The sequence below is a fragment of the Fusarium coffeatum genome, assembly GCF_003316985.1.
Source record: "Fusarium coffeatum strain FIESC_28 chromosome Unknown BRIP53273_contig_26, whole genome shotgun sequence".
NCBI classification, from domain to species: Eukaryota; Fungi; Ascomycota; class Sordariomycetes; order Hypocreales; family Nectriaceae; genus Fusarium; species Fusarium coffeatum.
Window position 1 is genome coordinate 264,001 of NW_022157823.1, and position 15,637 is coordinate 279,637.

At 49.3% G+C, this 15,637-nt stretch overlaps 3 protein-coding genes across 3 annotated transcripts; all 3 read left to right on the forward strand.

The window, feature by feature from the left end:
- Positions 1–1,674: 1,674 nt before the first annotated feature.
- FIESC28_00959 (uncharacterized protein) lies at positions 1,675–3,453 on the forward strand (the record flags this gene model as incomplete). The annotated part of the gene is made up of 3 exons (XM_031155110.1): positions 1,675–1,684; positions 1,733–1,777; positions 1,829–3,453. 3 exons carry the CDS (start codon positions 1,675–1,677, stop codon positions 3,451–3,453), a joined length of 1,680 nt encoding a protein of 559 aa, XP_031020905.1.
- A 3,446-nt stretch (positions 3,454–6,899) lies between these two features.
- FIESC28_00960 (uncharacterized protein) lies at positions 6,900–9,852 on the forward strand (the record flags this gene model as incomplete). The annotated part of the gene is made up of 2 exons (XM_031155111.1): positions 6,900–7,241; positions 7,300–9,852. The coding sequence occupies 2 exons, from the start codon at positions 6,900–6,902 to the stop codon at positions 9,850–9,852; spliced, it is 2,895 nt and encodes a 964-aa protein (XP_031020906.1).
- Positions 9,853–10,688: 836 nt separating this feature from the next.
- On the forward strand, positions 10,689–14,127 carry FIESC28_00961 (uncharacterized protein; the record flags this gene model as incomplete). Its single annotated transcript, XM_031155112.1, has 4 exons — positions 10,689–11,143; positions 11,188–11,829; positions 11,873–12,125; positions 12,901–14,127. The coding sequence occupies 4 exons, from the start codon at positions 10,689–10,691 to the stop codon at positions 14,125–14,127; spliced, it is 2,577 nt and encodes an 858-aa protein (XP_031020907.1).
- Positions 14,128–15,637: the final 1,510 nt, after the last annotated feature.

The following is a 15,637-nucleotide window of genomic DNA, read 5'->3' on the forward strand; positions in this document are numbered from 1 at the left end:
AGAAATCGCCGAGTCCAAGAGGCTATTTATAGCTCATACGCTTAACATTCTGTTTGTGGACTCACCTCACTGGCTGCCTCTGCTCGACGGATCTAGCCAATCACTTTACACTCATTGCTTTGGATCAGACACTAACACCCTCACAGTAGCTTCATATTATACTGGAAGAATGATCGTTTACTTGGTTAGCAGTATGGGACTCTGTCGAATATCTCTTAGTACCTGCTGTGATGACCCCTGTTACCTATACCTGTCTCCAAGATCTTACCAAATGTAAAGGCCATCATAACATCCCCAATGTCCTCCAGTATTACCTTCCTCGAAGCAACTCACCCAGCACAATGTTGTGTTGGGAATCACTGTCTCTGTCAATCATCACACCCGAACCACCCTTTGCCCTCTACAACCCAGAAGACGAACCCGAACATATTCGCTCCGAACACATTTGCTACGAACCAATCGATTCCCTGATGTGTTATCGTTTCCTTAAACCAATGACCCTGTTCTTCCGAAATGAGGCCTTTTCATCCACAATCTGATAACCGGGAACAACATGCGACAACAAGTTGCCCGGAGGAAGTTGCCTGATGGCTTCAATATGTGGATAGCATGGACTACAGCGCCAGAGCCACCTTTCTACTACCTCGGCGACGCGCTTGTTAAACTTCCATACCCGGGACCACATCGCCGCGCGCTTACGACGGCGAGAACTCACCAAGAGAACACGTCGGCAGAGAAAGGAGGCGCATTGACAGCAAGGCTGCAAGCCTGTTGGAAAGTTTATCAGATCTTATCTTATCCACAGCGCTGGGAAGTAACACCGATTCTATCAGATGCAGCCCTACTCTGCCACGTGGTTTGCGGTAGGGTTTGCCAACATTCAGGGGAAATACACCAATCAAGAATCTCGCACGGAGGTGTCAAAGGTCTAGATAGTGATTCCTCGGGAATACAAGGCTTGCGGCTCCTTGTGGGTGTGTATGCAAATCCAGGCTGAATTTCTGACTTACACTTTCACCTGAACCATATATACTGGGTACAGCAGACAGCGGCGACGATGAATCTGTGCAGCTCGAATGCGACAGCGATTGAACTTGACAGCTCGGATTCGCTCTTGAGACGCGCGATGCGATTACACGGATGTTCCCAGCTTGCGCTTGAGCTTCATGCCGCGTTTCTTAGACTTCCCCGGTCTCTATCGATCACTCAAGACACCTCTAGGCTTGACCTAAACTACCGCGACAAGCGACAATGTTGACACTGGCGTATACACGGCGCTTCTTTATTGAGTTTAGGATTGAGATGGCACTGGACAAAAAGCCACGGCACAAACGGTTGGTCCAGAGTTGCGATGCGCTGTGTTATCAGATGGGGCCGACTTCACATGGAAGGCAAAGGAATCAACAGCGGAGGTTTAGGGTTAGAGAAGGGGGTTGTCCAGCTTGCGGTACGTAGGTAGGGAGGAACAGACGGTCCAAATCAGCGGCATCGGTGTGTCAATGGGGAGTTCAGGTCCTTTGGGACTTCCTTCTATAAAACGGGAGTGGTCCTCCTCAAGCTTTCCTGTTCATACTCTCCCCAGACACTTCAACAACTGTCCCAAAACATAGGTATATTGCCAATTCTGGCCAAGGTAGTGTTATACCCGACCAAGTAGACTTGATTCATACCAAGATGTCACCAAGTAAGTCGCTCCCTGGGAGTCGTTAATGCAACTCTGATGTGTTGTTAGGACGTCCCAGCCCGCGCGGCAATGACACTGGAGACCAGTTTGACAGTAAGAGAGAACCCAATCACCCCATGAACACTGACACTAAAACTTTACAAGACTTTTTCGGCGACTTGTCTCCTATAGCGGGCATTGAGGAGATTCTCTCAGAGATCGAAACCTCCCAGGAGACGGGGAGTTCACAGGTCGCGGGAGATCAGATACTTGGATCGAGTCAAACTACCGGCTCTCCTCCAGATCCTACCCCCGAATCTAGCAACCCTGTGCCTTACAGTCAAGGCGTGCCCTTGGTCCTTCCGGATGTTCCCATTCTCTACTCTCAACCCCCCTCTGCCCTGACCCCTCAGGAGAACTCCAATGAAGGCAATGCTTTGAACTGTCAAGCAGCCGAGACGTCTTCGTTGGGACCGGCCACAGGTGGCTTTGGCGGCGGCGACGGTATCCTGGAGAATGGTAACCCCTTTGACTTTTGCGCACCTCCACAACCTGAACGGGAAATCGGTCGGTATTACCATTACCACCCACAAGATCGTTCCTTTGTTAATTATTCCCAAGAAACCTTTCCCTTGCCCTGCCCGAGAGAGTCACAGCCAGCCGCTAGTGCAGCCTCATCAAATGATGACTCCCCAAAGCCTCCTCCGTCTGCCTCTAAGGAGAAGCCTTCTGTGTCAAAAAAGTGTTCGAAGCCTGCCAAACGCACCCATCGGAAGACTGTCACTGGCCAGGAACCTAGGAGAAGCTTCAGTAACATTGCCCCTCGACCACCGGTTCAAAATACCCCGACCACTGCCAATCGTCCCCTTATGCCCCCGCCCTCATCTACCCAACCGATAGCTGTTCTTAATACTTCAAGGCCGTTGAACGGTAATGGCTACGGCTATGGCTACGACAGGCGTGGTTTTGTTGGGCCTCCGCTTCAGGTTGGCTATGGTACCATGAATGGCAACATCCCGCGCAATATGGGATACTCGTCTATGCCATCAAATGCTTCTTTTGGTAACAGCAATGGTAACTCTATGGATCGTGGGACTATGCCTCAGGGACAACTGCATAGTGTACAAAATAATTCCAACGGCCAGAGTATCAACAATGTCGGCATTTATAGGCCTCCCACGACTTATAATGGCAATGCGAATGGTTTACATGGAGGTTTTCTCAATAGCCCAATGAATTCTGCACCTCGCTATCCAGCCAATACATCTCGACAGCACGACATGGCACCTGGAGCCGATTTTGTCCCCTCTTCCCTTGATAGGGAACTTCGTAGACAAGTGGTGCGCGATATGGGAACAGCCAGATTCGCGGAGCATGAGTGGTCCTCCATGGGAAGTAATGCTGCAGGGGCATATCATACATCCAGCCCAAGCAGTAGTCCATGGGAACATACAGATGAACGGAACTTGCCTATACGCCAACCCAGTGTCCCCCCAGGCGAAGTTAGATGGGCACCTCGAGTGTATACCTCAACAGATAGTCCCATGGGATATACTACGGGAGGGTTCTCTCAATCATCCACCTCGGGCAGTTCTGCCATGGGTATTTCTCCCATGGGCAGTTATCCCATAGGGAGTTCTACAATGGGTAGCATGGGAGGGGCCTCTTACATGCCTGCGCCAAACGGTACTCCCACGCCTCATATAGGGTCTTCGCCTTCACACCTAGCGAACATGTCCAGGGGGAGGTCAACGGTAGTAGAAGAGGCAGTTCTTCTATGTCTCACGTAAGTTCCCTGCCTCCCGGCCTAGGGAGCATGCCCGGAGGGGAGGTCAATGGCAGTAGAAGAGGTAGCTCCTCTACGTTCCTGAATAACCCTCCTGGCGCAAACAATACGGATCAAAATAACCACTCCTACCATCTGAACGCTATCAGAAGTTACCGACAGGCCCGCCGAGTTTATACGAAGGGCAAGCAATAAGAGCATGGCTGGGAAGAGGGCATACTATCATTGTCTGGCCGAGGATAGGGAAGGGAATGCTGCATACCGAGGAGGATATACCCAATGGTTAATGGAAGCAGGCGCATATGGCATTGTGCATTGATCAAGCAAGCATTGCTTCATTTTTTACTTAGTTGTCGTTCAATATGAAATTACTTTCTTTTGAGAACCCCAACGTTGAAGTCAATCTTTCCTTATCGTAATCTAGGTACTGGATGACCCTGTTCCTTCCCCGACCGATTGGGCGCACCTTCCTGTGGTTGCCATCTCCACAATTACTAACATTGCACATCCAACGCAACCACGCGGATACATCGAACCACCATCTTTCAACAAATGACATCGACATCTGCGCTACTGCAAAAGCTTGAATTCAACATCTACGTCGAATCTTGCGTCATTCGCATGTGGTTAGCCGCCTAGCGCTCGGCTTGCTAGCAGTACAGTATCGATACTCGTCGACTACAACCATGACACTCGCTCGTCACTACAGCTGCAGAGAACTTGTCGCTCGATAGATAAGCTTGTGGGGTATCACGGCAGAAGCATTTGAGGGGGGAACACAGATCGTCGAAATCTGGGTAGGTAAGTGCTGGTTCGCAAGGGGACACAGGCGACCAGGAGTGTGCTTCTAGGCTAAGATGATAAGTGACTAACACGGATCTTTGGTCGCAGGAGCCAAGACTTTTGATAAAATGAGCGTTTTTTTACCTTTCGAAGTTCCAACATTGCATGCATGATGCTGATGCAGATGCAATTTCCCTTTCGAACGCGCACCAATGCGGCTGAACAACATCTGAGGCCTCACGAACATCAGCCCCAGGTAGCAGCGAAGTTGTCTATTCACTACCATTCTGCCTACGACTAGCTACATCCAGGGTCGCATTTCACCCTCAAACTGCAGCTAAGCTCCTGTCAGCGTCGCATGTAGATGTGGAATGGATAGGCAGACAGGCCACGAGGCTGGGCCCATCCAAAACCCAAGTCCCGTTCTTCAAAAACCACCTTCTAAAAAAGACCCAGAAATTAACAACCCCGGATTTTGTCGATACTCGAGTCAGACGCTATTGTTTTGGCCTGGCTTGGAGCCGAACTACGCGGCGCTAAAAACCGCCGATCGGACCTTGTGCACCGGCTCGAGTCACCAAATGTTCCCTGGACCCTTCCGCCCGCAAGGGAACCTGGAAACATTATTTGCGCCTGGAACAGGGCCTGCCTGGTTGGTTTGCCCCAAAACACTTGTTCCATTCCCATGCCGCGCAACTTGAGGCTCTGTCGTGCTCCGAGCCTGGACTTCCCTAATCAATAACTCCAGGGACCCATTACCTATCTTTTTTCTCCATAAGCAGCTCTCGATCTCCGGAATTAATACACTTGCTGAAGATCGAGAATGCGGGGGAGATTTCTTATTCGTTCGGGCGACTTATGGGTACTTGAAACCGACGCTGAGTCGTGAAAGAGAATGGATTTGCGCAACTCAGGTCGCCAGGTCACTGAGGTTCATCAGTGATTAGTGAGAGAAGGGGGTTTGAAAGAAAAAGAGTCAGATGAACCCCCGTTCTCGGATGCGTTGCCACCCTTTTCCCACAACCAGGCTAATCCGTCACCGCTCATAGGTCAATTGCTTATCACCTGTAGAGGCATGTACTGTACTGTACTTGACGGTACTGATAACTGTCCGCCTCTTTGTTCCAGAAGCAAGGGTGTACCCGAGGAGGAAATCGAATTAGCGATTCATGGAAAAAGCATTATTTGTCTTGGAAATAATCACACCAACTGGTCCAGCCACCTGATTCCAGAGACATTTACGACCAGTCATTTGAGCACCAATGTCGCCTTGAAGGCCTCAGGGGAACAGTGTTGATACTGTCGGTCCGTGTTCGAATGGTCCTTGCAGGAGATTCTACAGTACAATGTATGCCGCATGTCTCTAGGCCTACCACCCGATGCAGCCTCGAATGCGTCCCTGCTTCTGACAAACGGGTCCCGCACTGTTTGCCTCGCCAAAGTACCTTAAAGGAGAGACAAGCCAGGATGCCCCCAGGACCCTGAAGTCCAAGTCGGGTTCTAGGTTGGACCCCTAGAAAAAAAGGCGACCCACAGCCCGGGGCCTTTCTGTACTTCCGGCTCAACGATTCAGGAGTTCTAGCCTCGTTATTTGGACGAATCGGAATTAAGCACACTTGGATGGTCTCTGACGGTGGATGGCAAAGATTACAGATCTTTGGGCACGCCAGAAATTCGGCTGGCTATTCGCTTCGGAGTCGTACAGTACAACACTGTCTGCTTTGTCAACAGCGGGTCTAAACCGGCATCGGACTGTCCGTCTTGAAAGAAACTGTCTTCACGACTCCAGTCTGAAGTGTGTCGAATGGGTCGCATGGTCAAACTGTCAAGTTTGCCAAGGGGAATCCAATTTTGTAGAGCGATCTGGATCAACAAAAGCTGGGACGGTCGGAAAGGGGAATGCTATGCACCCTGTGCTATGCAACCGGGTTGAAACCACCTTTCCGTCTCAAGGTGAGATTGCTACAGTTCAGCAGGCGCTGGGATGAGCCAGCAAAGTGCTTCCTCCTGGCGAGCCAGTGAACTACCCAGTCAGGGTACTGATAGTGTATCGGTACCGGTACACTTTACACTTCCACTTCCGGGAGGTTTCGATACGCCAAGAAGACCCTTGCTGCTCGTCTCGCCAATCCACACGGTAGACGGTCCCTCGACAGGTGCACAAGGTGCGCCGTGCGTCAATGGTACATTTCGAGAATGTCTTTCGATACTGTAGTCACAGTACTCGATACCGTACCTCAACAGCTTCCCTTAGCTCGGCACGTGAGGAATCAGACGAGCTTCGCCATGGCCTCCCCTTTGTCTGTCGGTGTAGCTGTACAGTACAATCTGCAGGGCTGCGTTTTGCGCTGTCGTGGACCCTTGAATGACTTCGGAAAGCTGGTGGCGGACGACTAGTGCCATTCAACGATAACATTCCCATCCCCTCGCCCATTTCTTATCGTATATATAGCCTTCTTCCTCCGGCTTCGCTGTTCCTGTCTTTTGGATTCCTCTTGTTATCGGGACTTGTTCCTACTAAATCTTATTACTATTACACTACCTTCTGGGTGCTGGTCTCATCTTGTTGCCCAACAAGACACCCATACAACCATCACCTACCATACCATATCCTTCCTTCTTGGAACGAACACTCTTTTCACATAACAGTCATCACATTTAGCCATCATGCACGGCTACAGTTCATCAGAGGAGTCCGACGACCCTCGTCGGCCTCGCGTCCAACCCGCGACCAATAACAACAACGATAAGACAAAGAAGAAGAAGAAGAAGCTTCCGCCTCAAAAGTCCATCAACCAAATTTGGAAGAAGTTCTCCAAGCGCAAGTTTCACAAGGCCCTCGCCGTTCTGCCTTTTGACCCTGTGCAACCTCCTGCCACATACCACTCCAATGAGCTCCTATCGGCTGGTTACGAGCGAGCTGCAGAGGAATGCCGAAGAAAGGTCGAAAAGATCATCAAAGAATGCAAGCGAGTAAACATGCGGTATAGAGATCCTGGTTGGGATTTGGTAAGTTATTCTGGGAAACCCCAGACTATGCATGAATGTGGCGCTAATGCACGACTAGGACTGGGATCTTAAGTATGAGAAGGGACATTGTTTGAACAACCTGGGAACACAAAAGTTTGAGCTGAACAGAACAACACTACTAAGTTCCAAGGCTGCTGTTCCCAAGGCTGTCAAGCGAGTGCATGAAATTTTCGAGAAGCCAACTTTCATGAAAAATGTTAGTGGTGGTGACGTCAAGCAGGGAAGCTTGGGCGATTGCTGGATCATGGCTGGCCTGACGGCCCTAGCCAGCGTTCCAGAGGGCCTACAGAGGATCTGCGTCGCGCATGACACCAAGATCGGCATTTACGGTTTTGTGTTTTACCGTGATGGCGAATGGATCTACTCCATCATTGACGACAAACTTTATCTCAAGTCACCATGCTGGGATTCTCCTAGCATGCAGAGAGATCTGCTGCAGCAGATTGACCGCGAAGATAATGAGGTTGTATATCGCAAGACATATCAGACTGGCTCCAAGGCTCTCTTCTTTGCTCAGTGCAGAGACCAAAATGAGACTTGGGTCCCCCTTTTCGAGAAGGCCTACGCCAAGGCGCATGGCGACTATGCGTCATTGGCTGGTGGTTGGATCGGCGAGGGTGTCGAAGATCTCTCTGGCGGTGTGACTACCGAGCTTCTGACGTCTGATATCCTTGATATTGACGAATTCTGGGACAAGGAGATGTCACGAGTCAACGACGAGTTTCTATTTGGTGCTTCTACTGGTCTGCTCGAGCACGGCTATGGTGAACGTAACGGTATCTCTGAGGGACATGCCTACGTTGTTCTAGAGGCCCGTACCCTCAAGTCTGGTCAACGTCTGGTTAAGCTTCGCAACCCCTGGGGTAAGGTCCGCAAGGGTATCTGGGAGGGTGCCTGGAGCGATGGCTCAAAGGAGTGGACCGCCGAGGTCCAAGAGGAGATGGACCACAAATTCGGTAGCGATTCTGTCTTCTGGATTTCTTATGAGGATCTCGTCCGCAAGTACTCTCACTTCGACCGGACCCGACTCTTCCGCGACCGCGATTGGCGATGTTGCCAACGCTGGATTGGAGTCGATGTCCCTTGGAAGGCAGCTTACCACGAGAAGTTCCACATCAAGGCCACCCAAGACACTCCTCTCGTCTTGGTCCTCTCACAGCTTGATGGTCGATACTTCAAGGGTCTTCAGGGCCAGTACTCTTTCCGCATCCACTTCCGACTTCACTACGAGGATAGCCCCAATGCCGAAGACTACATCGTCCGATCTCACGGTAACTACCTGATGGAGCGTTCGGTCTCTGTCGAGCTTCCTGACCTACCTTCTGGTAACTATGTTGTATACATGAAGGTGAGCGCTGAGCGTGATTCCAATGCTCAGTCTGTTGAGCAGGTCGTCAAGCGCGAGGCTTCTCAGAGGGTTGAGAACGAGAAGCTTGCTCAGGTTGGTTATGCTTATGATCTTGCTCATAGCAAGGCTTGGGACCATATGGATAAGGTCACCAAGTTGCGCATGAAGAAGGATCAGAAGAAGGCCTCTTCCTGCCGTCAAAAGGAGCGACGCCGAATGTGGGAGAAGCGCGCTACCAACCGTGAGGTCTCGAAGCAGCAGACCAAGAAGAACTTGGAGAAGCGAAAGCGTCGTCGCGCCGAGTGGGAGGCTGAACAAACTCGTCTTGACGAGGAGTTCAACGCCCAGGTCAAGGCTGAGCGAGAGGAGATGAGGAAAAAGAGACTCGCTAAGGCTGAGGCTGAGAAGGCTGCTGAAGCTGAGAAGAGGGCTCAGGAGGCTGATGATGAGGCTCTGAGCAAGAAGACCGAAGAGATTAAGCTCTCGGCTAATGACAAGGATGAGACTGTTGTTGTCGACGATCACAAGGTTGACGATGGCGTCATCTCATGCTCCACTGGATCACCTCACTTTACTCCCAAGAGTGTCGAGTCCACTGCCGACGCCGCTCAGGACAAACAAGAGGTGCCCCCTGTCAGTGGAGGCCCTCCCGTCCCTGTCGAGCAAGAGGAGCCTCTTCCTGTGCGTGCCCGACCTGCTTACGATTCTGCCGGTGAGTCCTCAGACTCTCCTGTCGAGGACTGGGAGGCTCTGTACAGCAGTGACGATATGGCTCGCAAGCCTCGACTTCAACAGGCTGCCGCTGGCCCTGCAGTAGAGGAGTACGACTCTGAGGAGGAAAAGATGCCCGAGCCCTGGAATGCTATCTGCATCGTTGGTGTCCGCGTCTACTCCAAGGATGAGAACCTCGAGCTCCGCACAGTCATGGAGGGTGGTGAGCTCCTCGAGGACGGCATGGGATCCAAGGGCGCTGCTGATCTCGACAACGCCCAGTCCAATGCTGGCGGTGGTCGCGTCCTACCTAAGGCTGCAACCAAGCCTGAAGAGGGGAGCAAGATCTCTACACCCATCATCCGAAAGGATGATCGATACATGGAAGATGAAGGTACATCTGGAGAGAAGTACTCTTCTATCAAGAGCTACTTCCACATTGACTCTGCTTTTACTACCAGAGTTAACTCTCCTGCACCTACACCTTACGAACACGATCGTCGATTGGAGTTTCCTCCTTCCAGTCGATAAGCAATTGCATTTTAAGAGAGCGTATTAGATGAGATTCTAGAGTGATCACATTTTGAAAGAACATGATATCGAGATGATGGTTTTTATTTTTGGGTAATTGATGAGGCGTTTGGGAGGACTGGATTCCTTTAGGGATGATGACATGAATTGTTTTATAGCAAGATATCAAGAATGCTTAGAGCAATGGAATTACAATTACATCTATTTATTTCACATTTATTTATTATTTTTTACTTTCATTTCCTGACCGTGATGTGGTGTCTTTCAATTGTGATTTATCTACCCGGCAGTATTCTTGCTGAGACACCTAATAAAGTGGTTTCAAATCCACCGACACTCAATCTAAAACACTACACAAAGCAGTTTAGTCCCCGAAACTAATTAGCTACGTCACATGAGCGCGACCAGACCCTCGGTATCTCGGCCTCCACTAAAGATCACCTCCACTATCCGTATCTTCAACAATCATGGACTTTCCCTCTTTACAACCACAACCACGCCAAGTCGCAGGGACGCGCCGCTATCGATCCAAGTCACAAAGACCATGCGATTTATGTCGCGCGCGAAAAGTACTGTGTAATATTCCTGATCCGTCGCGGCCATGTCAGCTTTGCGATCGCACGGGGAGGGAGTGTACGTTTGTTGGGAATCCGAATAAGAAGGCTAGGGATAGTCGCGTTAGGAGGGAGAGTCCGAGTACTGCTTTGAGTGTGACACCACAGCCAATTGGTAACCATGATGGTGAGCAGTAAATCGTTGTACCTGGTTGAGTTAAGCTGACAAGAGAAGTTACTCGAGAATCCTCCGATAGCGCTGGTATAATGCCATTGACCGACATGCTCGCGCCGCAACCCATCGAAGCAGACATAAACTGGAACTTGACATTCGGCGAAGACCAAACCTTTGACTTTTTCGCAGACGGCGAACTTCCCACGTTTGAACAAACACCACCCGAAGATGTTCCAGCTGTTATCAGTCCTCCGACGCAACCCCCCGAGAGATTATCCATTGATCAAAGACCGCATTACTCAACGTCCTTTATCGGGTTTTCCAACGAATCGGATCCGTTTTCGCTGGAGCATTTTCCGTATACAAAGGATGATGAGGTGGACTTTTATCGCGTTACGTATCGGAGACAGACTGGTGATGCGCCGCTTCATTTTCTGCAGAGTCGCACGGAAACTGCTGTTGAGGGACAGAATGTTATTAGTGGGTGTATGAGTTCGCTTGATGAGAGGGAATATCTTGAGGTGTTGGTTGATAAAGAGACTGGGATTGCTCTTGTGAAACTGTAAGTCAAAAGCTAATGGGTTGTATCTTTATTAACGATGGCAGATACTTTCGATTCGTCTTTGAGTCGCTTCCAATTCTATCACGCTCCCAAGTCTTCGCAGATTTAGAACACTTCGTTGCTACCGCATCGACAGGTCTTTTAGCAGGCCTATACGCCCTCGCCCTCCCCTTCACACCCTGGGACGAAAAACTCTGTCTCGACAGCGCCTACTCAAAACCCGACGTGTCAAAGCTGTGGCAAGTTTCTTACACATGTCTACAAAAAGAACTTCACTTCCCACGCCTATCAACGATCCAGATCTATCTCCTCCTTCTCAACCATACGCCCTTTGATGCAGTTTGTGTAGAGAATCCGTTTGTTTGGTCACTTGCGAGTTCAATGCTTGCCATGGCGCAGTCTTTGGGATTGAATGTTGATGCGAAGGGGTGGAAGTTGCCGGCTTGGGAAGTTAGGTTGAGGAGGAGGTTGTGGTGGGTTGTTTATGTGGAGTATACTTGGAGAGCTGTTACGCATGGAAGATGTTCTATGATCTCGGAAGAGGATTGGGATGTTAAGCCTTTGACGATTGATGATTTTGTTATTGATGTTGATGTTCCTGATTATATTCAGAAATTGTCGGCGGATTATATCATTCAGTTATGTTCACTGACGGAAATCACTAGTCATATCTGTCGCCAATTCTTGTAAGTCATCCCCTTCTATTACCCTTCAATACTAACCCAATAGCTCTCTTCGCGCTGTATCTCGTCCACAAGTCCTAGAAACCCTCCTCGACCAAGCCCGTCGTCCACGCCAACTCCTCCTCCAATGGCTCGAATCCCTTCCCCCATCATTAAGAGACACCCCCAACGACTCCGAAGCCGACGACTCAGTAACAAGCCACCGCTCCCTCTACGTAGCCTACTACACAACGCACATCCTCATTCTCCGCGCGCTCCTCCGTCCAATAATATCCAAAACCTCACCCGCAGAACAAACAGTACTACAATCCTGTCGCGGACTTATCCAAACAGTCATAAAGTTCATACGAGGCCTCGACGCTCGCCATCAATCTGCGTTCTGGCCCGCTTATACGAGAAATTGTCTTGCGTATCCTGGCTTGTTTTGCTATATGCTTTGTTTGCAGGATGGTATGTCTGAGTATGATCAGAATCTACTTGCTACTTGGAGGAGGACTTTGAAGATGAGGGTGCAGAGTTGGCCGTTTTTGAGGTTTGCTATTGTTAAGGTTGATGCTATTTATTGGAAGAAGTTGTATTAATACCCTTGGAATGATATCTCGGCAGTTGGGATGTTGGTATCTAAGCGCTGCCTTTAGAATACGAACGCGATAAGCATTGAGCGGATCTCTTAATGACGTTATTATGAGTGAGTCACTGGACTTTTCGTATTGTCGCTTCTTCTGCAAGCGCATCCTTCGGTCCAGACTCAAATAGTGAAGTTACATGACTCTATTTTGACCTTAGCTTAAGGCACAGCTGGGCGCAGTCACTTACAGACTATAAATAATCTCGACTATAAAGTCAACCATTTCTCTCATATTTCGAGACTGAAATACACTCTGTATCGACAACATGGCACATCAAGCAGAAAGACTGCCTTGGCAGACTCTTGCCTCGGTGTTTGAGCTCAAGACTACGAACCCTTGTCAACATGGTGCTCGTAACCTTCATCCACAAAATACACCAGAGTCAAGACAAAAACTATCTCAATTCTTTGATGCACTTTTAAAAACTGCGACTATTGACGCAAAGCAAGAAAGGAAGAAATATCCTGATAAATTTGACCCTATCAATGTCGGCTCTTTCTTCAAGGACATAACCGGTGAAGACGATAGACCAGCACAATACTATCCTCCCGCCAAAGACGAAGTTATTCTTTCAGATGAATTGGTTGAGAAAATCACACCGACAGTCAAACGCTGGTATCGCAAAGAAAAAGATGGCTCCTCCAAGGTTGACAAAGGTCTTCTCTGTACTCATACAAACGACTGCGACTGCGCATTACCTCTCAAGGAACGCCAAACCGCAGCCTTTCAACGAGAACGTATCTTCAACGACTGCTTCGAGTTCTACGATTACAACAGAAGAGCATATCGCAATCTCGAATTCATCAAAACATTGATCCTGCACGGAGAAATGGATCCCATACTGCGAGTTTGTTCTTCAGATGAGTGTTATTTGATAAAGTGGTGGACATGCGGACCTTGTGAATGCGAAGGCAATGCTCTCGGCTGGGATATGCTCTGCGAATACGCCATGACGATGTATCTGATTCTCAACATCATTTACTGCTTTCCGGATTTGAGGGAGGACGGATATCGTGAACTGGGGTCTTATCAACGTGCCATTCGAAGCTGCACGATATCTTCTGGCTGTCCGATCGCGACATATCCACACAGAGATCTGTTTGGCATCGAGGCTGAGCAGTTCACAAAGTATCCTAAACCCTTCGACTTCACCCGTTGGAAACACGTTATGAAAGTGGACAAATACAACTTGCCAGAGGCCATAAGCAAGACCTACGAAGAAACAGGCGAAGTCCCCGATGGGTACTACAAACTGGACTATTACCCCTACGGTCTAATGTCCTACGACGAGTTACTCTCCTTCGAAAAGCCAATTTCTTATCAACCGCACGCAAGCGACATTCTACAAGCCCAGGCAGTCCTTCACAACAAGGGTCTTCCAGCAGAATTGTCAGACGATATTCTCTCCAGCGCAAACTACACAGCCAGGCGGACTTTACCCGTCGCCGGTGAGCCTTTTCATCCTGAGAATAAAGCTGAGCTTGATGTGTATCTCGAGGAGTGCTGGAGACTTGTTGTAAGGTGTATTATGCTGGGGTTAGAACTTGAGGATGAGAATTGGAGTATTGAGAAAAAAGTTCGGGATGTGTTTAGGTGGAGATTTGGAGGTCTTTTTGAGTGTGAGTGTAAGTGGAGAGCTGAGTTCTTTTATAATTTTGATAAGGAGGCTTGAGATGCGCTTATGTATGTGTAATGGATAATGATAGACTTGATGGAATAATAAGATAGGATAATTTATAAATGAAGATAACCAGTCACCTCGTTCTTGGTAAAGTCATGGCAGTAGGAGTGATTCCATAATACTCTCATGGGTGTCAGACATTTCCAATGACAGATCTTGTCATATCAGCTTATCACAAATCGAGTCATCGGTCTCGCTTATCTTCCGAGTCAGCCTGGGTTATTGATCCTTTCAAAAGCTTGAGTGGATGCAGATGGTAAGTGGTAAATACCCGGAGAGTAGCATCCATTGTTCCATTTTATCTCACTATTCTTTTCTGGGTAGGTATTAATATTGGCTTCTGACTCTCGTTGCATCTGCTGGTCCTTCGGTAATGATGCTATCGCGGCAGTCATCAAGGCTGAGTACTTGCTAATCAACCAACACCTGCATGGACATCATTTGCAAACCACAAATACCCTCAATATCAAGGAAACCAACAAAATCCGCATGAAAAGGCAGACTCGACCGACGCAGTCATCTTCAATAGCTATGGCAGCCTAGTCCAACCTGCATCACCACCACACCCCTCTCTGAGATCAGTCTCTTACCATTGGTCAACTTCAACCAACTGACCATTCAACGCATACAGATACAGTTACATCCCCTGTCAGTCATTCCTGTTCCGGCACAGAAGAACTTTGGGGGCCGTGGGACCAAATAGCATCAGCAGACGATATGTCTCGCGCAAAGGTTGCCTCTCCCGTGAGACAGAGTCTCTAAATAAGTGCTTTACGGCCCCCGGCATTTTTCTTTTCTTTTTCTGCACTTTTGCGAATCCCTTCACTTTCTCCCACCTATCTGTATGAACTAGTCTGAGGCTGTCTGTCTTACAATGTCCCCTCCCCACATGATCCCCCGCCAAGAGGCGCAAGTCATAACCCAAACAGTGGTTCTCCCATCCACAACTTACACCACCCACGTCACACTCTCAACGGACCGTCCCGCAGTTCCCGTAACGTCTCAGCACAGCGGCGACGGTCTCACGAGTGCGGAGATCGGCGCTATCGTGGGTTCTGTCGTTGGCGCTTTCATACTTGCGTTTATAGTAGTATGCTGTTGCTGTCGAAGACCAAGAGTCAAAACTGTGAAGAAGAGAAGGAGTGAGCGCAGTTATTCGGGCTCGGAGGATGATTGGTCGGTTGTTATGCCGCATCAGAATTGGACCAGGCCGGTTCCTGTGCCTGTTAGGGGGCCTACGCCTGTGCAGTATCCTAGACCTGCGGCTGTGAGGGAACAGGTTCCTGGGGGACCGAAGTTTCCCACTTATAGGGCTATTCCTATTCCGAATCCTAGACGGTCTTCCAATCCGCCGAGGACATATCAGCGATAGTCTAGTTTAGTACTCGGAGTGTACGGGTTGCAGCAGTTGTAAGTGAGAGGACCAGTAATGGGACAGTGAAATGAACGGTGTTTAAGTTCCAGTCGGGCACTGTCCCATTACTGGTCCTCTCACTTACAA